The sequence below is a fragment of the Ipomoea triloba genome, chromosome 2, assembly GCF_003576645.1.
Source record: "Ipomoea triloba cultivar NCNSP0323 chromosome 2, ASM357664v1".
Classification (NCBI taxonomy): Eukaryota; Viridiplantae; Streptophyta; class Magnoliopsida; order Solanales; family Convolvulaceae; genus Ipomoea; species Ipomoea triloba.
Window position 1 is genome coordinate 7,122,369 of NC_044917.1, and position 24,703 is coordinate 7,147,071.

At 29.7% G+C, this 24,703-nt stretch overlaps 1 protein-coding gene across 1 annotated transcript; it reads left to right on the forward strand.

Annotated features, from left to right (window-relative positions):
• Positions 1 to 9,934: 9,934 nt before the first annotated feature.
• On the forward strand, positions 9,935 to 11,485 carry LOC116010467 (NAC domain-containing protein JA2L-like). Its single transcript, XM_031249893.1, has 3 exons — positions 9,935 to 10,267; positions 10,358 to 10,626; positions 10,731 to 11,485. Exons 1-3 carry the CDS (start codon positions 10,087 to 10,089, stop codon positions 11,289 to 11,291), a joined length of 1,011 nt encoding a protein of 336 aa, XP_031105753.1. The 5' UTR covers positions 9,935 to 10,086; the 3' UTR covers positions 11,292 to 11,485.
• Positions 11,486 to 24,703: the final 13,218 nt, after the last annotated feature.

Here is a 24,703-nt window from a genome sequence, read left to right on the forward strand (position 1 = left end):
GTAGTTGTGTTAAAATGTAACTGCAGTATATAGAACTGATACTGAATAACAGTTTCACATTTGTGTTTTATATTATCGAATGAAACTATAGTTATATCGAAATGTAATTGTAGTTGTGTTGAAATGTAACTGCAGTGTATATGAACTGATACTGAATAACAGTTTCACATTTGTGTTTTTATATTATCGAATGAAACTGTAGTTATATCAAAATGTAACTGTAGTTGTGTTGAAATGTAACTGAAGTTGTGTTAAAATGTAACTGTAGTGTATATGAACTGAAAGTGAGTGGCGCGAATTCATCCGTCTGTTTTCATTAATCAAAACGACGTCGTTTTGATGCGCGGTCCACAGTGCATTGTGGACCACAGTCCACGATATAATTTGCGCAAGAAATGGTCACAAACCCTCTTTCTTTTCCCCCGGAAATTCCTCTCAAAAAAATGGTGTTTGGATCACTGATCAGGTTATCCTCTCAAAAAGGTGTCTGGGCTTCACTGGGCCTGGACTGAGCTTAGCCCAAACATGAACTGGCATATAGAGGGCCAGTTCAGGTCCTATAAAAAATAGCATGGAGCCAAACTCGAAACCGGCTCAAGCCCGGACAAAATCTAGCATGGGTTTTTTAAATTATAATAATAAATTTTATAATATTGATAAGTTATCAAATAATATTATAAGTCTTATAAGAAAATTTAAGAGTACAAGTTCAAATTCTTAAGATTCAATATAATTATATAAACAAGCTGGATTTGTCAAGAAACATTTTATCAGACCAAAATAATATTAAATATACATGCATCATTATTAATACTTTAAATATTTAGTTGCTACAGAATATATAAACTTTAGTTTGGCAATATAGGATACAAAAGGTCCTTTATTTCAAATCCCATTAAGATATATATTTTTAAGTGTTTGACCTATCAAGGAAAAAAAAAACATTTGACCCAACATCAACATACTTCAATAATAATGTTATTTAACTTGAATGCATTTACACAATACAACATTGACTTTATCTATCTCGACCATCTAATTTAAAGAGTTAAAGATAAATTAATGTAATTTATATAAAACGCAAGTAAAAAAAAAAAAAAAAAAGAGTGCGGAAATAATATAATTCCACTTTAAATTTTCTTAAAAGCCACCGGCAAATACTTCCCCTTCAGATTTTGACAATTCAGGCATTATTGTTGGTTATTAGTTCCTATTTTCCACATGCAATCAACCCCTATCCGATCCCTTTCCGTCTATCTAAAAAAGTTGGACCACGAGAACCTTTACAAACAAAAGATAGAATGCGATGTAGTACTACGTGCCCAATGCAACGAATCCATCCTTGAGAAAATGGAGTTTGGATCCTCATTACTTGTCGCTATAAAACGCACCGCAAGGAACATGAGGTTATCGTGGACGCCTTAGAACACCATATTTTAATTACCATAGCTACCAATCCTAGCCTATACCCTAAAGGAGTATAGTGTGAGCAATTATTTGTACGTTTTTTTGGTCCAAAAAGATTGTTGGGTAGCTACAACAATTAATATTATGATGGAGATTAATTCCGTCCATACCAAAAGAGAGATGAACCACTTCTCTTTATATATTGCAACTAAACTTTCTCATTTTTCACCTAATCTACTTTACTCTTCTATTTACGATATGCTTATTGAGTACTAAATTAATTGCTCTTCATCTTTGTCTTCTGAGGAGCTGATTAAAATAAAGTATATAATACAGAGTACAAAATAATATTTATCTATATGTATATGCATAAGCTCATGCATTTACAATGCATTTGCATTTTGCATTCAAAGAAATATAGTTCCTATTTATCTAAATGTATATGTTGGTTATCGTCTTTTCCTTCATGTATTGATCATTTATTATAATAATATGAACTTTGTTTTGTTTTCAAAAAAAAAAAAAAAGAAATATAGTTCCTATATATTCCTATTCCGTATTCCAACTACTATATACCTTTTTAATTATGAAATTAACTAACAATTAATATTTATAAATATTTTTAAAAATGTTAACAAGTATATTCATAATTTTTTATATTTACATGTTTCTTAATATATTTTGTCTATTGTTTATTTGTTCTAATTGCCATTTTTCGTACTACTAATTATATTGACGCCGTTAGTATGCAAGTCTATCTGTTGTCACGTTCTTGCCCACCCACTCACTTGGGAGAAGTTAAGTCCTTTCAATTTTTATTCTTTTTTTGGTTAATTTAATTCGCCTAATAACGTAACAGAAGCTAAAGCGACTTTTTTGGTTTATATTCTTTTCATCTAAATAATTAATTAAATCCCATATGCTTCATGCGAAAAATTTATACATATACAAAAGTACATTATTTATATATTAAAGGTACATTATTTGATAATGTATATAAAAAAAATTGTGTACTTTATGTATACAAATATTATAATTTTAGTATAATAAAAATGTATTTTTTACTTATGGTTCACACAAATATGTAGACCATACCTCTTTATATTCATCTTGTAATATTACTTTATCATTTTTATATGTGATTTTTGAATGACATTTTTTAAAGTTTATTGATGGGTCGAGTAATTCATAAACAATTAATGAATAAAGATATTTATTAAGAAATTTTAAAATAATAAGAAGAAAAACAGTCTCACTCATAAATTGTGTTTATGTATGATAGAAATAACGTATTTTAAACTATCAATCAAAGATAAGTCCTCTTTGATAAAAGAGATTTAGCTTAAAATAAGCTCTAATTTGAACTTATTCTCAAATGTTATAAAACATGGTGTTTGAGTAATAAATCATGGATTTTCATTATTTCTTCCATTTTATACTTAGCTTATAGATTTATAAAAACAACATATACTACTATTCTTGAATTAAAATTCAACTTTCTCCCTCCTTTTCTCATGTTTTACTTGATCTTCTTCCTCTTTGTTATTTCCTTTGTTTTTTTAATTCTTTCTTTTTCTTTTTCTTTTATATTCTAACTTTTTCCTCCTCCTTTCCTTTGTAAAATTTATATTTCATCTAATTCATTCATTCATATAATACATTATTTATTTTTATTAAATATTTTCATATATATATATATATATATATATATCAAAATGTCATTAATATATACATATTTTTTTAAATCATTTCACACTTATAAGCTCCCTTAACATTTAATTTTTACTAAAGACTTCTATCAACTAACTAATAGCTATAAGTTTTTCAACTTGTATTAATAGCTCAATTGTTTACAACAATGAATTTATCATAAAAGATCAAAGATTAAATCCCATCAACTTCTTGAGCGTTTAAAGTCAACTAAGTGTTTATTGGAGGTTGAAATCTTTGACCATTAATGTAGTTATTTCATGGTCACAAATATTTGCCCGAAAACGTTTTCCAAAAGGACAGACATGAAATGAGTGGGTGTAATGTCGTGCATGCGAGCCCAAACATAAATAATGTTTTTTGGAACTATGTGTTTCTCCACACTCCACTTGCTCGTAAGTTGTTATGCTTATTCATTGTCAACTGTTGTCTTATAATTTGTTAATGTATTACTAATCTGACATAATTTTTTTTGCTTTAGAGGTGTTTAACAGTTAGATGATAGTAGATTATGTTAGTTGGTTATAGAAATGTATTTGGTAAAATTAATTGTTTACTCTTAGTTGATTACATTTAAATAACCTATAAGATATATTGTGTTAATTATTTATTACTTAACTCTTAAAATATTTTTACAATTTATTGTTATCTAGCTATCATTGTGTTATTATTAATTATTTTTGAATTATTATTATTTTTGTTTTATTATTAATAATATTATAATTATAAAAAAATAGTCTGTATAGTACATAATAATTCAATATTAAAAATATATTAAAAACATATTTCAAATATATATGTGTGTGTGTAGGCGAAGAATCTTGTGAGAACAGAACCATAGGAGAGAAATAAGAATCAATTTCAGCCTTACATCAATAAAAATTCAACGAATCTGATCATATTTATAAAAAATAATTAAAAAAAAACGCGGTGACATTTTCATAGTTATCATCAACTTCACTATGCAAACTTTAACACTTAAATATGCAAACTTGGTAATTTTATAAAATCAACGAAAAGGCTAAATTTTAAATGTAAAACCTAAATGATAGAACTTAAGCGGTAAAAAGTGAACCACTAAACCAAATAAAACAAAAAACTTAGTCATAAACTCTAAAATCGAACCCTAGGAGTAATGCTCTTTTCGTATTTTTGCAAGTGCAATCTTTTAATACTAAATATGCAAAATGTGAATACTAATAATTGTAGATTTTAGTGTTCAAGTTTGCATAGTAAAATTGGTGATATTTACGAATATGCCACCCCATTTTTTTTTTTAAAATTATCTGTTTCGTCTAATTTTTTCAAATGTAAATCTGAGATTGATTTTTATTTCTCTCATAAAGACTTGTTCTCATTTGATCTAATAATAATAATAATAATAATAATAATAATAATAATAATAATAATAATAATAATAATAATAAAAGTTCAATAAATATAAACATTACAATGATAAACAACTATTAAGAGTAAATTTGATTTTTAAAACAAAAATGTAATAAGTTGATATTGATAAGCTAGCTACTCAATGTAGCTTTTTCATTTTCAGCTTATTGACATCAATAAATTGAGCTAAAAAGTTATTTACCAAACATTCATATTAATTGTTTCACTCTAAAATTAGTTATACAAGCTATATACTTTAGTTGATAAGCCACTTTTCAATTATTTAATTTGTTGATGGTCCTTTTTACAAAATTATTTTTATGTGAACGTGATGCAGTCCATTGATGGTCCTTCTTAAAAAATTATTTTTATCAGATATACATTTGACTGATACCAGGAAGGTATTTTGGGTTTTTTACGACCACTGAACGTGCAAAGTTCTAAATTGTAATAACGACGGAATTCTACTTCCACGTGTGGTCCTATTGTTTACTTTTATTTACCAAGTAATACACGTTATAAATTAAACTTTTTTCTCAATAGGATAATTATAAGATCTATGTGGTATATATTTATAAGATATAACCGCATTTAACTGGTGATTTCGATTTTTGAGATATTAAGTTGAGTCAAGTCTAATTTTTATTTGGGTTAGATTAAAGTGTATTTGAGTTTTTCTAATTAAGGACTTTTTATATTAATACGCTAAAAATGAAAAATTAATAAATAATAAATTGATTCTCAAAATGTATCCATTGAATTTGAAAAATGAAGGTTTGAAAGGTTTTAGAGAAGTCTAGCTTTATCTCATGTTGAAAAAATATACGAATTTGCACTAGTATAAATACATTTTGATATTTTAAGGAATTTAGAATGTGTTGCTAAAATGCTCTCTATTACGTGCAAGGGTGTGCAAATCAAAATCACAAAATAAATAATGAGACAACAATGCAAATATTCATTTTGTACATTGTATTAGATTGAATTGATTGACTAAAAAGCAATATATATAATGACCTTTTATATGTAATATTTTTACCTGGTACCATCAGAAATCAATTCTAATAATATCATGTACAATAATATTATCAAAACAATCTTCAATGGTATCTAGTATTATTATTAGAAATCATTTTCAATAATACTAGCTAGGTACACGAATGATTTATACATAATATTATCAAAAAAATAATTTTCAATAGTACTTCATATATATTATTAGAAACTATTTTCAATAATACTTGGTATAAAAAAACGAATTATACCTAATATTATTGTAATGATTTTCAATAGTACTAGGTATAATCAAATACGGTTAAAAACCATTTCATTATTACACAAGTGCTACAATGTTTAGCTAGTCTGCACGGCTGTTGATCAACAAGATAAACATTCCTATAATAATAGATCACATTATATGCCCACCATTATTGATAAAAATAAAATAATAATAATAAAAAGAATCATTAGATTTATATATACCAAATAACACTAGTATTCCAACCTCTAAATATCATGAATTAATTGCTAACAAATAATAAGGTTAAAATACATTATACAAAATTATTCTCAATACAGATAGATGGCATGTCCATAATTCTTTTCTTTATATAACCTCTGCCCATCGACTACACCCGTGTGTCGAATATGTGATCGAGACCTACATACTTTGATGTTAATAGTTATGATCAAACGCATATTACTATATATGTTATAGCTAGTAGTGAAGACATAACTTTATTGCTTTATGTTTACGATGTAGTAAATAATGCCACATTTTAACAACAAGATGTTAAATTCCAGTCGACCCTCAAAAACTTCTATCCAACAATGTTAATTTGTATTTGTATATATATAATCTAATTGTGAATTAGGGTTATTGGTTATAGACTTCCAGTTTAGGTCTACTATTTAGAAAAAAAGGTATAATTTACTATTGTGATCCGAATAAACCATCCAGCCACTACCTACCTCTAACTTAACAATTTAACTAGTTTAAATTAAATTAAGAATTAGAGCAAACGTGCAATTAATGATTTAATTTCTTGCTATTTGTGTCTCATACAAGAGAGCAAGGGTTTGATTAGTGGGGGTTTATGATTTTGGTAACGTGGAAATAAAGTACTTGATTTGTAAAGTAGGTAATCATACTTATTTGTATTGGATGGGTTGAAGGCAGAAGAGTACACGAAATACATGGAGTAATAGTTTGAAAGATGAGATGAGAGCAAATAAAATAATGGTACAGTGCATGCAGGCGTGGATAGAGGAAGTCAGATGGTCAATGCTACAAACGTTGGACTTTACTCCACAGTGACATCCTCGGATCCTTATCTTAATTGAGTTAAGAAACATTAACGTGGCACAATATGAAGTGCACCACATGGCGGTCGTCTCTACCCCCCTCCAACCTCTATTCATTTTCTTGCCGCAAACTAAAAGTCCCTTCTTATTCATCTTTTTCTTTTGAAAATTCTCTCCTTTAATTTCTAATTGCGGGTGTGACTTTCCCTTTTTTTTTGACCTACCTACTTCTCACACGCCATGGTGCGTTCAATTATCATCCAAATTGTGTGCCAAAACACCTACATTATTCACACCATATACCCACAATACCAGGAAAGTTTTTTTATTTGTGTGACCCTGTGATGGTAAATAAGTGAGACCTTATCAAAGTATAAATAAACTGCGAATTGAAGAAAAGTAGTTCGTGTGAATATTAAGGAGTATAATTTTTTTGAATAATACGTAGTAGAATTTAAATCAGTCATGAAAACATAATTTTGATCCAATATAATCACAAATACATATACTAACTATTGGGCCATGGCTGAATAGGGGCACCAAATATTTTGGGGTCCTGTACTATTATACATCTTGTACCCCTTAAAATCCGGCCCTGCACAATACCATTCATTTTATTTGGTTGCCTAAATATTGTTTACACAAAATCATATAATTATCCATAAAACATTGATATTTGGATTAAAAAAACACACATGTTAGGATAAAACGGGTCCGTGATCTAACTCTAACACCAGTTGTTAGGATTAAATACTACTTATCACTATACTAAAAACACAGTTTGTAGTGAGACAAGGTGCTGAATTTTACCGTTTAGATCTCCACCTAACAACGCCTATCCTTGTAAAATAGTGATCTAAAAATATATTGTGTTTAGTTTTTGTAGTGATATATTTATTGAACGCATAAAAAATATATCGTTACTTAGTTGAAGTTATAAATTTCTAATTATAACATGTTATAGTTTTGATTAAAAAGATAATAATGTGAAGAAATATCAAACGTAGGTCAGATCACATGCATCGGGTCAGTGGGTCACTATCAAAATGGTACAAAATAGACCGAATGAAGCTAAGCACAGAACATTAATCTGATAAATCGTGTCCATCAATTTATGCCAATCTTATTCCAATCAATCTCTCTACACATTGAATATATCATATCATTGGTTTATGAATTATGGGTGATCAATATAAAGGATTTATACTTGAAAATTTAAATTAGATTAGTGCCCCCCAAGTTTGCTTAAGGTTGAGTTTACTACTCCGTATATTTTAATTTTTGGTTGTGCTTGTCGTTTTGTGTAGTGAATTTAATCATTATTAATTAGCTATAGAATATTTGACTGTGTATTGCGCTAAGTCAGCCCATATTTAGTAAGAGTGATGCATTAAATGTCAATTTAAAAAATCAAATTTATAAAAGCTAGCTAGAATCTTTGCCATTTATGTGGCATGTAGTAGTGGTAGTACTATGCTTTGATAATTTCGAATTACAAATTTAAAGAAAATTCATTAATAAAGTTTACAATATACCATTTATATCTACTTTAATACCAATTATCATATCAAACACGAGCGTCAAAAGTTATAACTAATAACAAATACACATATTTCTTTCATTATACTTGTGTAATGGTTAGCTGTTAAATTTGATCATTCACCCTTTAACAACAACACCTTTTTAAAAAATGGCAAAGAACATTTTTCTAATGTAATTTTAAATATAACAACAATATTCTAACATATTGCAGTCATGTCTAATCATAAGGAATATAATGAGACTAAACCTCAAAAATAATCATTCGAAAGAATCTGTACACCAAAACATCAAATTAAAGTAGTAGATCAGAAGAGTTGAACAGAAATTAAAGGAATTTCACAAAAGAAAAATAGAATCATAAAGTTGACAGAATAATACAATAAATTTAAATTGAAAAAAAAAATTAATATTACACGTGAAATAGCTGCATTTTCTCCCACAACCACACAAGTCACAATAAAAATAAAGATAAAAAAAAGTATGCTCCTTTTCTTCTTTTCTTTCCTTTCCTTTCCGTTTTAATTATTAGAAAGCATCACTTTATTAAATATAAAGTATATTCGATATATAAATAGTAATATTCATTTGGAGAGAAATTAATTTTATTGACGAAAGTTTTAGAAAAATATTTGACCAAATATTCACAAAATAAAATATTTGACCTTTTAGAAAAAACAAAATAGTTCCTTCATCACGAAAAATTATTTATGTAATTGGACAGAAAATTAATAGAGCGACTTGTAATTTACACCATTCAATGACGAAAATTTTGTGGACTTAAATTAATTTATCCTAAATTAAGAAATTGAATGTATAAAAAATATTTATGTAATATCTCGCATGAAGGACCATTTTATTATTTTAAGACAACTTTTGTGTTTTCCCATTCTAAAAGACGAACTTGCCCAAAGAATCTTCACGGGAAAAACATGGAAAATACTCTTAAAAGTCTACAACAATTTTCAAAGAAAAATAAGTAAACTACACTACTTTTGAGCCAAATTTTTAATGTGAATCACTTATTATTATTTTTATAAAAAATAATAATTTTGACCAATTAAATACGAGAGAAATCGAATTCTGCCTTTTCCACATCTCAAACTTTTTACTTTTCTTTACAACAATTCAAGAGTGGAGTTATGCCCACGGTAACTATATACTAATTTTACCTTCTGTTTTTTTTTTTTTTTTAAATCTTAATCATTCGAATTTAAACTACGAGATCGAAGCACTTGTCATTTTACAATTTAAAAAAGCATATAGAACAGTAAAGTTCTAGAAGATAGTCATGAGGGCGGGACACGTTGCATGCAATTAGGTGACACGCGCGCAGTGACAAAACATTTGTCCTTTTCTGGTACTGAAGGTTCATGCACCTAGCCTAGGCAAGGCAGCTGGACAATTGTACTAAGGTTTCACCATTGGATAAGGTCGGCGGCTTGATAATGCCGAATCTGTCATACGTGGCACATTTAGCACGATCATCTCCACCCGGGCCCCGCAGAAAAGGACAGACCGTACTTATCTTTCTACTCCCATTATTTACTGTTCTTTGCCTATATATAATCCCCCATACTCACAGTTTCCGAGAAAAAAAAAAGATTGAATTGGGAAAATAAAAAACATATAAAAATAATTTCCCGATTTTTCAGTGGCTTAGCTCTCACTTCCATACTTGCAGCTCTCTGTTTCGAGAAAAAATAAAATAAAGAGCTTATTTTTTTTTGATAAATAATGGGTGTGAAAGATATGGACCCGCTTACGCAGCTGAGTTTGCCGCCGGGTTTCCGGTTTTACCCGACAGACGAGGAGCTTTTGGTGCAGTACTTGTGTAGAAAGGTGGCTGGGCATGACTTTTCTCTGCAGATCATCGGAGACATCGACTTGTACAAGTTTGATCCCTGGGATCTTCCTAGTAAGTTGATTTTGATTTGTTGGTCGTTTCGCAAATTGAGATGGAGTGTATTAATAATTAACGAATGTGATTTGGGTTGATGATTTACAGGTAGGGCGAATTTCGGGGAAAAAGAATGGTATTTTTTCAGTCCACGAGATCGGAAATATCCGAATGGGTCGAGGCCGAATAGAGTCGCCGGTACGGGCTACTGGAAAGCCACCGGAACCGACAAGATAATAACAACCGAAGGACGGAAAGTTGGGATCAAGAAAGCCCTTGTTTTCTACGTGGGTAAAGCACCAAAAGGAACAAAGACTAATTGGATTATGCATGAATATAGGCTTTGTGAAGCACCCAGGAAGACCGGAAGTGCAAGGGTACGTGTTTGTGTGTGTGTTTTTTTCAAATTAAAAACATCTTGAAACATTAATTTCATCGAAAAATACTTATTCTAATGGTCTTGTGCGTTGTTTTGATACAGCTTGATGAATGGGTGCTATGTCGGATTTACAAGAAGAATTCAAGTGCGGCGGCGGCGGCGGCTCAGAAGCCGGTTTCTGGAGTTCAGAGCAAAGATTACAGCCATGGCTCCTCCTCCTCATCTTCATCTCAGTTCGACGACATGCTGGAATCTTTGCCGGAAATTAACGACCAGTACTTTAGCTTGCCCAGAATCAACTCGTTAAAGAATCTTAATCTTCAACAAGACGACAAGTCAAGTATCCTACGTTTGAACTCCGGGAGTTTTGACTGGGCCACCTTAGCCGGGATCAACTCCATACCCGAATTGGGTCCGGGCAATCAAATTCCACAATCGGGTCATCTGAACCACGCCAACCCGGCTGACATTTATGGCGGGCATTCAATGGCATTGAGTTTTCCTGTAGACGATGAAGCGCAGAGCGGAATTCGGGTCGAGAATAATTCGGGTATCTACCAGCCGCAAAACCCGAACGCGTTCACTCACAACTTCTCCAATTTACTTGACCCGTATGGAATCCGATATGCCAACCAACCGGGTAGCTTAGCGTTCAGGCAGTAACAAAATATTAGGGTTATAATTTAGAATACCAGAAGATTAAGGGGCATGCCACTCCAATTTATTCTCTTCAATTCGCCTAAATATGCTTTGTTCATTTCACTTACTTGGAGCTATTATTATTTATTAGAGGAGAAACTTTTGGAAAATCATAATTTAATTCTAGATCGATCAAGCAATTTTAAATTTTGTTCTAACATATGATGCGCTTGTAATATCAACAACAAATTTATAAACATCTTAAACTCAAATTTAAAAAAAGGTTTTCAATAAATCGATTGAAAAGAAAGAAGTGTATGTAATTAATCATTTTGTTCCTATTTTTGCATGTAAATAGTTGATTACTGCACATGTGAATGTTAAGTCTTATTTATCTATTTTTTTTAATAGGAAAAAAGAAATTGCTACGTAAATAATGACTTTTTAATGAGAAAAAGCAAATAATGACGTTTTAATGAGAAAAGATAAAATTATTATGTAAGTGATGACGTAACAAAAAAAAAAAAAAAAGGTAAGAAGGTGGATTGTGAATAGTCCAATTGTCCATATGGAGGTTTAGAGTTGAATTGGTGGGCGGGTTGGTAGAAGATGGAGATGAGTCAGAGAAGAGTTAGGCAGCTGCATTATATTATTGCATATCAATCCCCTGATTTTGATTCCTTTACCATTTAATAAACACTTCAAACATACATTTGGCATTGATGAATTGGATTAATCAATTTCAGGTCTCCCAGCACTGCAACTTCTGACAACTAGTTATTGTGTAATATATAATAATGATAAACATAATTAAGAATTAAAAAGTGAGCCCTTTGCTACTATACATCTGGTCATCTGGAGATATCCATGTTGCAACTTGCAAGCAAGTGCCACGCCATTTTAATTCTTCATTATTTTTTTTTAAAAATTGTCTTGTACAATAATTTTAATGAGTTTTATACTTGGATTATGGGTAACATTGATGTGAAATCGTCTCAAAAATAGATCAGGTTAGGTCAATATGAAAATATAATACTTAGGCTTAAAAGTATAATACTAATTAGGAATAAAGTGTTTGTCACTTATAAAGGAGAATGTATGAATTTTACATTTTGATGTAAAGTATTACATTTTTCTATCAAATTAAAAGTATTACATTTTTACCAAATGTTAGACATAAATAATCTAACCATACAGAATAATCTACGAGAAACATGACCTCGTAGTAGCGGAAGCAGAAGCAATGTTGATCTCCAGCCACGGAACGGTAGACCGTTAGCCATATTTGTTGTGTTGGTGTGTGTTGGTGTCTACTGAGCACTATAAGTATCGTAAACTATATGTGCTATACAATGCTTATCCTGTATCCGAGCAATACATGTTTATATAGGCACGGAGTCTCGTTGAATAACAACTACTAGTTATTTAGTCCAACCAAACTACTCAATAAGTCTAGTTAACTTGCACCACTTAATTAAGGCCCTGATATAATATTANCATAATTTAATTCTAGATCGATCAAGCAATTTTAAATTTTGTTCTAACATATGATGCGCTTGTAATATCAACAACAAATTTATAAACATCTTAAACTCAAATTTAAAAAAAGGTTTTCAATAAATCGATTGAAAAGAAAGAAGTGTATGTAATTAATCATTTTGTTCCTATTTTTGCATGTAAATAGTTGATTACTGCACATGTGAATGTTAAGTCTTATTTATCTATTTTTTTTAATAGGAAAAAAGAAATTGCTACGTAAATAATGACTTTTTAATGAGAAAAAGCAAATAATGACGTTTTAATGAGAAAAGATAAAATTATTATGTAAGTGATGACGTAACAAAAAAAAAAAAAAAAGGTAAGAAGGTGGATTGTGAATAGTCCAATTGTCCATATGGAGGTTTAGAGTTGAATTGGTGGGCGGGTTGGTAGAAGATGGAGATGAGTCAGAGAAGAGTTAGGCAGCTGCATTATATTATTGCATATCAATCCCCTGATTTTGATTCCTTTACCATTTAATAAACACTTCAAACATACATTTGGCATTGATGAATTGGATTAATCAATTTCAGGTCTCCCAGCACTGCAACTTCTGACAACTAGTTATTGTGTAATATATAATAATGATAAACATAATTAAGAATTAAAAAGTGAGCCCTTTGCTACTATACATCTGGTCATCTGGAGATATCCATGTTGCAACTTGCAAGCAAGTGCCACGCCATTTTAATTCTTCATTATTTTTTTTTAAAAATTGTCTTGTACAATAATTTTAATGAGTTTTATACTTGGATTATGGGTAACATTGATGTGAAATCGTCTCAAAAATAGATCAGGTTAGGTCAATATGAAAATATAATACTTAGGCTTAAAAGTATAATACTAATTAGGAATAAAGTGTTTGTCACTTATAAAGGAGAATGTATGAATTTTACATTTTGATGTAAAGTATTACATTTTTCTATCAAATTAAAAGTATTACATTTTTACCAAATGTTAGACATAAATAATCTAACCATACAGAATAATCTACGAGAAACATGACCTCGTAGTAGCGGAAGCAGAAGCAATGTTGATCTCCAGCCACGGAACGGTAGACCGTTAGCCATATTTGTTGTGTTGGTGTGTGTTGGTGTCTACTGAGCACTATAAGTATCGTAAACTATATGTGCTATACAATGCTTATCCTGTATCCGAGCAATACATGTTTATATAGGCACGGAGTCTCGTTGAATAACAACTACTAGTTATTTAGTCCAACCAAACTACTCAATAAGTCTAGTTAACTTGCACCACTTAATTAAGGCCCTGATATAATATTATATATATATATATATATATATATATATATATATATATATATATATATATATATATTATTAGGGAAAATCTTACATTCTCCCACTGGTGCAAATACTAGCACAACCCTCATCAAAGAACAAAACACACGAATCATAGTGATATGTCATCTATTTTACAGAGTAGTATCCATTATGGTCACATGCATTTTTAATTCTCCAATTTAGGCCCCTCATGAACAAACCCAATGTTTATTATCGGTAAAGTAATGTTGACAAGTATTCATTACTTATAAGGGAAAATGTAATATTTTTAAATTAGAATGTAAAAGTATTATATTTTTCTCTTTCAACTCGACCTTGAATTATCTTCCACCTGGCTCCTTCACCTGGCTCTTGATTCATCTCTTTCAACTCGACCTCAAATTATCATTCATCAATGGTGATACTGACTACGTGAGGAGCTCTAGGTGTAGGGGTATCATTTTGCAACGCAATTGAAAAGTTCAGGATTTTGCCACCCAATCGGCTTCAGTCTGACTGCTATTGTTTTAGTCCATGATTCTGTGAATCATCTACTTTTGTTGTAGAGCAAAAAAAAAAGGCATTTTCTTTGTCTTCGGAAAATATCCTTTCCTAAAATAAGGTTTCACCGGAATGAAAATTATTGGAATGACCTAAGTGTCTAAAATATGATAGTCTGATGTGCTAATTGACAAAAATAATTATTTGGGACTGAGTTTGAAATTGCCACAAAAAACATGAGACTTCCGCTGAAATTAATTTATTGGAAAAATTATAATAAATTTTAAAGAGACGAAAATATCCTCACCTAAAATAAGAATTTACCAAAAGAACTATTGAAATGACTAAAAATGTCTAAAATATAAAGTGACAAAAATAATAATATGAAACTAAATTTAAAATTGTCACCTAGATAAGAAACCTCCGCAGAAAAATAACTAACATTTCGGTAATTTAACCGGTTAAAAATTCAACTTAATCATGACCAGTTTTGAAATATTAAAATATTTATTTATATATATATACTAATATAGTCAGTAAAGGCGTAAAGCCCATATTAGATGGGCTTCAATTGGGCCCTCATACTCTGATCCTTTATTTATCAATTCTCATTGCTGGGCTTAATACTACTCGGTACTTATTAAACTCCTCGAATTGAAATACCATTTTTTCTTTTAAAATTTAAGAAACATTTATAATCCAGAATTTTTCTACAGTATCTATTATTTATCAGCACCCATGTCAATAGTATCAAATAGTACTGAATTATTTTGCCAAAATGTCTATCCAATTTAATATGGGTTTTCGTGTGTTTGCCTGCTCCCTTCTAGTTTTAAAAAGATTTTGTTCGACAATTGTTTTAGCCCTCCCCGTACTCCGGAGGGCAGTGATGTTCCTAGTTAGCTTTTGGTGATTCCGATCCTACTTTTTCAAAAACAAAACAAAACAAAAAATAATTATGTGTGGTATAGATCGAGTTAATACCTTATTCAGTTACTCGACTATTAAAATTTTACCACATTGATATTCGACTTATAAACTTGCTCAATTTTATCTCCAATTATGCAATTGTTAACCAAAATGATCCTCAATCAGGACTATTTTAGCTAAAAATTTAGTATTTAGGGATAGAATTGAACAAATTTAGAAATCGATGACTAAAGTTGTGAAATCTTAATAGTCGAGGGACCAAATAAGATATTAACTCTACTTAATTTTATTGAAAAAATATGCACACAAGCGTTCACACCCAATTAAGTTCGTGTGAGAATATATTTTGTGTTAGAAATACAAAATAATATTCTTTGTCCATTGCAAAACAATAGATGAATAAGATATATTTTTTTAAAAAAATGTGCTGATATTTTTATAAATATGTAGACTTTTCATTACATCATGTATAAGAAAACCAACTTTGGTAGAAAACAACATCGTTTTGGAATTTTTTTTTTTTTTTAAAAAGTTTAAATGAAAAAGATGTTAGAATTATATTTTCGTAAACATACAAAAAAAAATAAAAATCCATGCATTAAATTGAGATAAAGCTGCATCTGTTTGAAAGAAATCCCTATTGTTTCAATCTAGACTTTTTCTTTTTTCTTTTTTTGAAAATAAAGAAGCTAATTCATTAATCATAGGCTGAAACGTTTACAATAAAGATAGATGAAATGGTCAAACATTTCTTACAGTCAGACATAGAAACAACTTCCCTAGCAATGTTATAGAAAACTTAATTCGCAGACTGTTTCACAAATTTGAAGCTGAATTCTTTGAAGGAACTTAAAGCTTCTTTAATGATTTGGCCAAACGTACCCATGGCTGACACTGGTTGAATAATCGTCTTGCACACCACCTGAGTATCTATTTCCATTCTTCTATCCATTGACAATATCTCCATCGAGCTGAACTGCATATCATAGTTCATAGGAGTTTCTTGTTCATTGTCATGTTTGTCACCCAGGATGAGATTCACATACGCCATGACTAGTTTTTTTGTTTCACGCATTATGAAATAAGAACTCGCCAAGTAAACGAGAGGAAGAAACTCGTCAAAACAACGAGAGGAAAAATACAGAAACTGCAAATAAAATAAAATCAATAAAACAAAGTAAAGGGAAACATCAGTGCAAAAATAAAAGAGCAACGACTGGTAGCGATGAAGATGAAGGAGAAAACGATGAAGACAAATAAGACAATGAAGGCGGACGCTATCTGAGGTGGAGATGGCAGCATGGGAAGAGGATCGGTCGCCGCCTCCGATCCACTTACTTCACGGAGGCGGCGGCCTTGAAGAAAACCAAAGAAGCAAGAGAACTTCAATAGGGTTTTGTTTTGAGGCGGCAATCTAGACTTTAATTACTTTAACCTAAATATGCATGTATAATTCAATAAGACACATAATTTTTAGAGTTGGAAGTTTAACCTCCATTGTTTTGATTAAATAACTTGATTTATGCATTCAAACTTCTACTTAAATAAATGTCAGAAATAAATTAAACTTTACATATATTTGTAGCACAAAATAACCACTTAAAAATTAAAATATCATTTTATGTTATTTTCACACATATTTGGACAAAATAGGAACTGCAGGAAAACATTAGGCTGAGAAGTTTTGTGCAAATTAAAGATCTTTGGTCTAAATTAACTCTAATCCCAATCTTGTCTTTGTTTTATCCCCTCAAAACAGTAAATATAGTTTAATGTTTGTTGTGACTTTTTTTTTTTTTCAAATTAATAAATATACAATATTTGGTATTTAGTGCTAGTATAACTTTTGGTATAGTTTAATATGCATTTACTATTAGTTATAGGCCCTGTTTGATAAATAATTAGTCTATCAGTCAATTTTGGCTTATTTGACCACTATTAGTTGTTTGACTTGGTTAAAAATCAATATAAATGTTTGGTTAATAAGCTTTTTGTAACTCCAAAATACTAAAATTTAAAAGGCTATTCAAAGCAACATTTTCAATTAATTTTTGAAAAAAGAAATTATACCAAACAGCTATCAGCTAACAACTAATTTACTAAACACCTTTCTACAATCAGTTAATGTTATCAACTAATCATATATTCTAACCCAATCAGCTAACAATCATTTATCAAACATGCCATATAATCTTTTGTATTGTAGTAAGAATTTGATTCTAACAATAATAACCTTACAAACCAGGATGATATATATACAACATAATCTTCAATGAGGTTAAAAGTGTGTCAAATTACTCCATTCCATAAAGATAAAGTAGGTATGATATTTTTCACCATCCCATCATAAAAAGTTAGTTAATATATAATAAAAGTTCATTAGGGTGATTATTGGGTCTAATCCCATTTCGATTTGTAGAAAAATAATTATGGCCATCCTTTAAGATGCACCCATAAAATTGGCATGCAGCATTATGGTGTTTTGATTTTTCAGTACCATATATAATAACAACATCTATTATATTTGATCACATATATCATATCCTAATCCATCAATCACCGCACAAATGCTGCAAATTAAAGGTGAATTGTATACATGCATGATACATTAACATCCAGCATCTTTCCATCCTTGTCTCTACATATTCTATTCAAAATGGGGTTGAAGGTGCTGTCCATTGTTTCCATTTTTGGTTAAGCAGTGAGATCAACTTTAATTATTTTCCTGATTCGAATTAATGAAATGAAAGCGTCACTCATGACCACCACTCACCATTTTCACCGCACCTATTGCATATTTTCAAAAAAAGAATCACATCTAAATTATTTACATGTATCTAACTATCAAAACAGATCGATATTACGAGCCCTACTCTAAGAATAACATGTATGAATAAATTCTCGTTTTAACTGAATAAGAGTATAGTATATATACGGAGTATATATGTATTTATTTTGTAACTTGAAGAAAAAATAAATAAAGAAAACAAAATATAAAACCTTGAAAGGGTCATTTGAGTGATTGTTTGGTGATATATTCTGCTGTGGTTAACTCCTAAAAACAGGACAAAATAAGCAAGACTTTCGTCCAGGTGTGCGAAAAGGGTATGTGATTGCACCCTTCAACATAATCGTGATTACAACTCTGATTATGATTTATGAACAGCTCTTTAGTGAAAGCAACTTTTGGACCAACCATACTTTATCTCTAAATCCTGATATACATGCATAATATTGATTCTTCTATTATAATTATATATTTTCATCATGTGACTTAAAATCAAAGACAGAAAAAAAGATGGTAAATAGTGATTCCCATTAGTTTTTAATTTTACTAGTGTGTGTCTGTATGTGATTTAGCTTAAACCCGAATTCTAATTTAAAATTTCTTCATAATTGACTAATATAATTTAGTACTTATATTTATAATGTGTTTTAATTAATTTCAGAGATTTGTAATATGGAAAATTTTGCATTGTGATATGTATCAATTTTGAAATTTAATTTTCATTGAGTAATTTAATATTTATATTTAAGATGGGTTAATTTGTGGAATTTATATTATGTCATGTGCGGTAATATAATATGTATTTAATTATATTGATTAATTGATATGAATATGTTTTGTGTTTTAGTTATGAAAATATTATTTTAAAAGAAAATCTATTTTGATAAATTATCTAGCCAAGGTAATTCAAAAGTTTTTGTTATGCGTCTTTGTATTCATTAAATTAAATTAGTTAGAACAGCTTGATGTTGATCCAACTAAAAGAAAAAAAATATTTATAATATCATATTAATTGTAGAAATGGTGTGCAAATTATAATATTTTTGATTTGATTATAATCTACTTTCTATTTGAATAGTTTTATCCCATTAACGGTGTTTTATATTTTGTTATAAACATTATGTTTTACCATGTTTTGAATTGAATTGTTTAGTTTTTTACCCCCTTCAATAGTATTTCTGACTCCATCTATCCAATCTAGAACGACTCCCTAGTGTTTGTGATTCACTACATCAAATTAATAAGAAGACTTGATGCCCTCAAAGGGGTGATCGAGTACGGTGGATGAAGTATGTATGATTCTAGTGTTGAAAAAAAGCCTAAAATGATATTGTAAGTGGTTATTTTGTGGTACAAATATATGTGGAGTCTATTCTCAATTTGAGTCAGGTCACAATAGATTCGGGTTCTTCATAGTGAGATAAAGAGATTGATATATTGTATACTCAAAATGGATAATGGGTGAATGAAAAATTGATTCTTAAAGTTGACCCATTTGATCATGAGTTGGAAAATGAAGGTGAAAAGACTTATAAGAAGCCTTTGTCCAAATTGGGAAAGGAAGGAAATTTGCACCAGTATATATACAAGAGCCTTTTAGAATGATATTGAATTGTATAGCATAGAGGTTCTCTCACGCGTGTAGGGGGAAGGGGTGCAAATCAAATCCCAAAATCAAAAGGCTTGACTCGCGTACCGAATATTTAACTCCTCGAATGTAACCTGCCGGGTATTGTTTTGGACTAGAATTAATTTTTTTTTATTTATTTTACACACACAAACTTCCCCTCAAATTTCTGTGTTCAAACCTTGTTCTAGTTTGCTGGGTTTAATTGTTTCCGTTCTGGACTAGAATTAATTTTTTGTCTACCATGATTAATGCAATATAATCCTTTATCTCCTATATAAGCATGGTCGAGTAGCAGATTTTACACACACAAACTTCCTCCTCAAATTTTTGTGTTCAAACCTTGTTGTAGTTCGTTCGGTTTAATTGTTTGAGTGCTCAAGCATTCAACCATAGTACGTTTTATCCTGAGAAACTTAGGCTACAAGACTCCTAGCATTTAAGGGAGATAACAAATAAAGTTTTAAGGAAATAGTGTTTCGCTCAACTCGTACTAACCCTTAACCTTCCGTTTCTTGCGCTTGTTATTTTCTAAAGAGTTAATACCCATTTTGGTGCCTCGACTATAGCGTAATACTTGATTTTGTCCCATAGAATTAAAAGTGCCCAATTTAGTCCTCTAACTTGTAAAATTATGCTCAATTTGGTCCTCCGTTACAATTTTCATCCGCCAGCCGTTATATAGAGGGGCAAAATCGTCATTTTCAATAGTCGAGGGACCAAAATGGGTACTTAATAGTCGAGGGACCAAAATGGGTACTTATTATTATTATTATTATTATTATTATTATTATTATTATTATATTTAATATTGAGACAATATCTCTTAGTTTAGTTTTGTATATCAACATTAGGGTTGTGTAATCTATTAATCGAACCATTTTAACCGAAGTTTTTAAAACTTTAACCGTTAATCGAGCCGACTTGAAATTGTTTTCGATTAATCGGTTGGTTAACAGATTAACCGAATTTTTTAAAGCAACAATTCTAAATCCTAAAAATAATAAGTATTATAATAAATCTAATTAACTAAATCCATAACAAAATATAGAAAAACAATATATATAACTAAATAAATAAATATATAATCTAATATGTAAAATCTCTATAAATTTGTAATGTATTTATGATATTATTTTTGTATATTTTCTTATGGATTTATTACTATATGTATTATTTTAATTGAATTTATTATTATAGGTATTATTTTTAGGATTTAGAACTTTAGCTTTAAAAAGTTCGGTTAATAGACCAATTTTTTTTTTGAGTACTACTGACTCTGTTACAATGTAGTATCTGTTCATAGCTACTTTCTCAACCTACTGAAGCACAACGAGTCAACAGTTGCCTCCACTAAGGCTCGAACCCACTCCCATCATCCATGTGAGAGTGTTAATCGGGACACCGGGTGCCACTTGAACACCGGTTAATAGACCAATTTTGTTAATAGACCAATTAATCCCAAAAAAAAATTAATTCGGTTCGGTTAACGATTAAAGTTTTAAAAACTTTGGTTAAAACGGTTCGGTTAATAGATTACACACCCCTAGTGTTGATATATAAAACTAAACTAAAAGACATTGTCCCAATATTAAATATAATAATAATAATAATAATAATAATAATAATAATAAATACTCATTTTGGTTCCTCAACTATTAAGTACCCATTTTGGTCCCTCGACTATTGAAAATGACGATTTTGCCCCCATTTTTTACGGTTGATGGATGGAAATTGTAACGGATGACCAAGTTGAGTATATTTCACAAGTTAGAGGACTAAATTGGGTACTTTTAATTCTATGGGACAAAATCAAGTATTACGCTATAGTCAAGGGACCAAAATGGGCATTAACTCTTTTCTAAAAATAATCTTTTCATAAGATTATATTCTTTACATCTTGTACTAGAAGTTTATGTGTAACACTCTTTCAGTTGAGTTCATCACATACCTTTAGATGATGACTACGGATTTTCTTCGTCACCTCAAAAGGGGAAACATATGATATCTGTAGTAGGTGTAAAATAACAATTCTTTCTTTGTGTACGTATCTGTAAATATAATTTACTCTCTTTTTGTAAGTGAAGAGTGAAATCCATGTTGTAGCTATATATAATTATATATAGACTTGTTGTTCAACTATCATATCGTGTCATGTACTTGAGTTTTGAAAATGATTATAATTAAAAAATTATTTTACTTTGTCTTTGTTTTAGGTTCAGATGAGCCTAGGCGGCATATATAGTGCACTAGGTAACACATTTTGTGGCGAGAAGCACTACTTAAAATGATTTTCTGATGTAACATATATATACTCCCTCTCTATTGCTACTGTATATGTAAGCAGCAAAGAGATTACTTTCGAATCAAACCTGATCGAGACTAGATTGAATTATCTATAGTACTCTTATTTAGTACGTAAAATGTAAAATTAATGTAGTATAAAAAATGATTTTTTTTTAACTTATAAAGATCAATTTCATACCTTATAAATAGAACAATTCATAATTTTTTTAAATAATGTTAAATAAAAATTTAAATATAATTAATTAGAATTTAATGTGATATATTTGAGATAATGAAAAGTCAAATAAACAAATAAAATATTTTTAAAAAAGCATATTAATCATGGAGGATTTTCAGTATACTTTTACATTTGTCGAGAGAAACATAAATTCAGCCATGAAATATGACTCCATTGCTAGATCGTTAGTTTGTTTAACTTAATTGGAACTTAATTATATTATGGATGGCTCAATAATTTATTTAAGGTATACATAACAATCTATTATTTAAAAAAATTGGGTACACACATAACAATCTATTTATATATAAATTATTAAGGTAAATACAACAAATTATTAATTTTTGAGTACTACTGACTCTATTACAATGTGGACAATCGCGTGCTACTAGACCACAAGGTCATTGGCTCAACATTTAAGATATAGTTACTAGAAAATGTTATTTTCTCTTTTTGAATTTATCTAATTCCTATTGTTTAACTTTTTGTGACAAATGTCTAATAGATACTCATAACTTGACTAACTTCAATCAAATTAATAAAGAATCAATTTAGTAATGAAATATATATAACATAGAATAGTAGTACACCAAAACAAAATGAATATTAAAGAATAAATTTTAATGGGGATCTGGCATAACTCTGATATAAGGACGACGACCATGCAATTTAAGCCTCAATAATAAACACGTGGGGTGAAGCTCTAAATTCTAAAATGTTTGAGGCATCCCAATTTATCCCATAGAAGTACAACGGAACCAAACCAAAATCTGCCCTGTGACATTAAAAAACATCGTGGACGACATGCCATGTTTATCACTATTATATGTATAGTCCGCCGCCGCCGTCTATATATTTTATGTAATCCGATTTTGTGCTCGATCGTATATAACATCCATGTGACCAATACCGAATAATGTTATATTAAGAGGAAAAACTATATTAGCTTATCAACTCCCAACTCTTTAATTTCACTATTAAAATAAAAAAAATAAGTGTTAGATGTTATTGAACTTATTTTTTGTACAATTAGATCGTTAAACTTAAAAAAGTGTACAATCAATTGAGTCACTGTTATGATTTCTTTTAATGCAATTTAAGTTGAAAATAATCTTTCATCTTAATTAGTATGACAGAGGAAAATGATACATATCATGTAAGTAATATGATTGGCTTCTATTAGGACAAACTAGAAAAATGTCACAAGTATACACGTTTTACTTGTTTAATGATTTAATTACACACTTTTTAATTTTATGACCTAATTGGATAAAAGTGATAAGTTTAATAGTTTATTTGACACTTTTTTCCTTAGAATAATCCGAAATCAAGAGTTTTTCAGCGATGTATAACATACAAATGTCACAAATATGACATATTCTATATATGGATCCAAATTACATCAACACTTGCATTTCATATCATATCATATGGACCGAAAGGAATTGATCGGATCGGAGTGAATTATTATATATAGATAGAAAATAAAATAAAAATAATGCAAAAGTAGGAAAAGCTAGTATAGAAATAATATAATATAGTAGTGGGTATATGATGCAAAACAGAATAGCTGAAATGAGATGTCATGCAATTGTGACTTTGGTGGAGTCTGTTAGGGTTGCATACAGTGATGAGCAAAGTATGCCTATCTTGTGGCGTAATTTCTGCAGCAAAACATGCCCTCCCATTACATACATACAAATAATATTCCCACCTACCAAACTTCTCTACTTAGCCTTATCACCTACATACTTACGTACACAAATTACCTACCTAAGCTAAGCTATCCTCTTCAATTCCCATCCCCTCTACATATACTTCATTTTCCTCAACAATAATATATGAATTTACAATAATATAAATATAAATATATATATATATGACCCACCGGAGCGCCCACAATTTCACGTACATGTATAACTTTCTCCCTAGATATATTAAGAAGAGCGAGATTTTATAATATTGCACCACACGCACGTTTTTGCTTGCGTAATTAATAAAGTTACATTTTCTATTTTATTATTAAAAATATATAAAGTGGAGATCAGGTATAATTTTTTAAATACACAGACTATTATTACGTAATATTGTCAAATTCTTGTATAATTCTTGTGTGAAGAGTGTACACACAAGGGTGAAAACTAAGAGCTTATTCGACAAATCGCAATTTACACCTGGGCATGAGCTATGAGGCTTAAGTTGAGAAACATATATAATGTAAAAAAAAAAAAAAAAAAAAAAAAG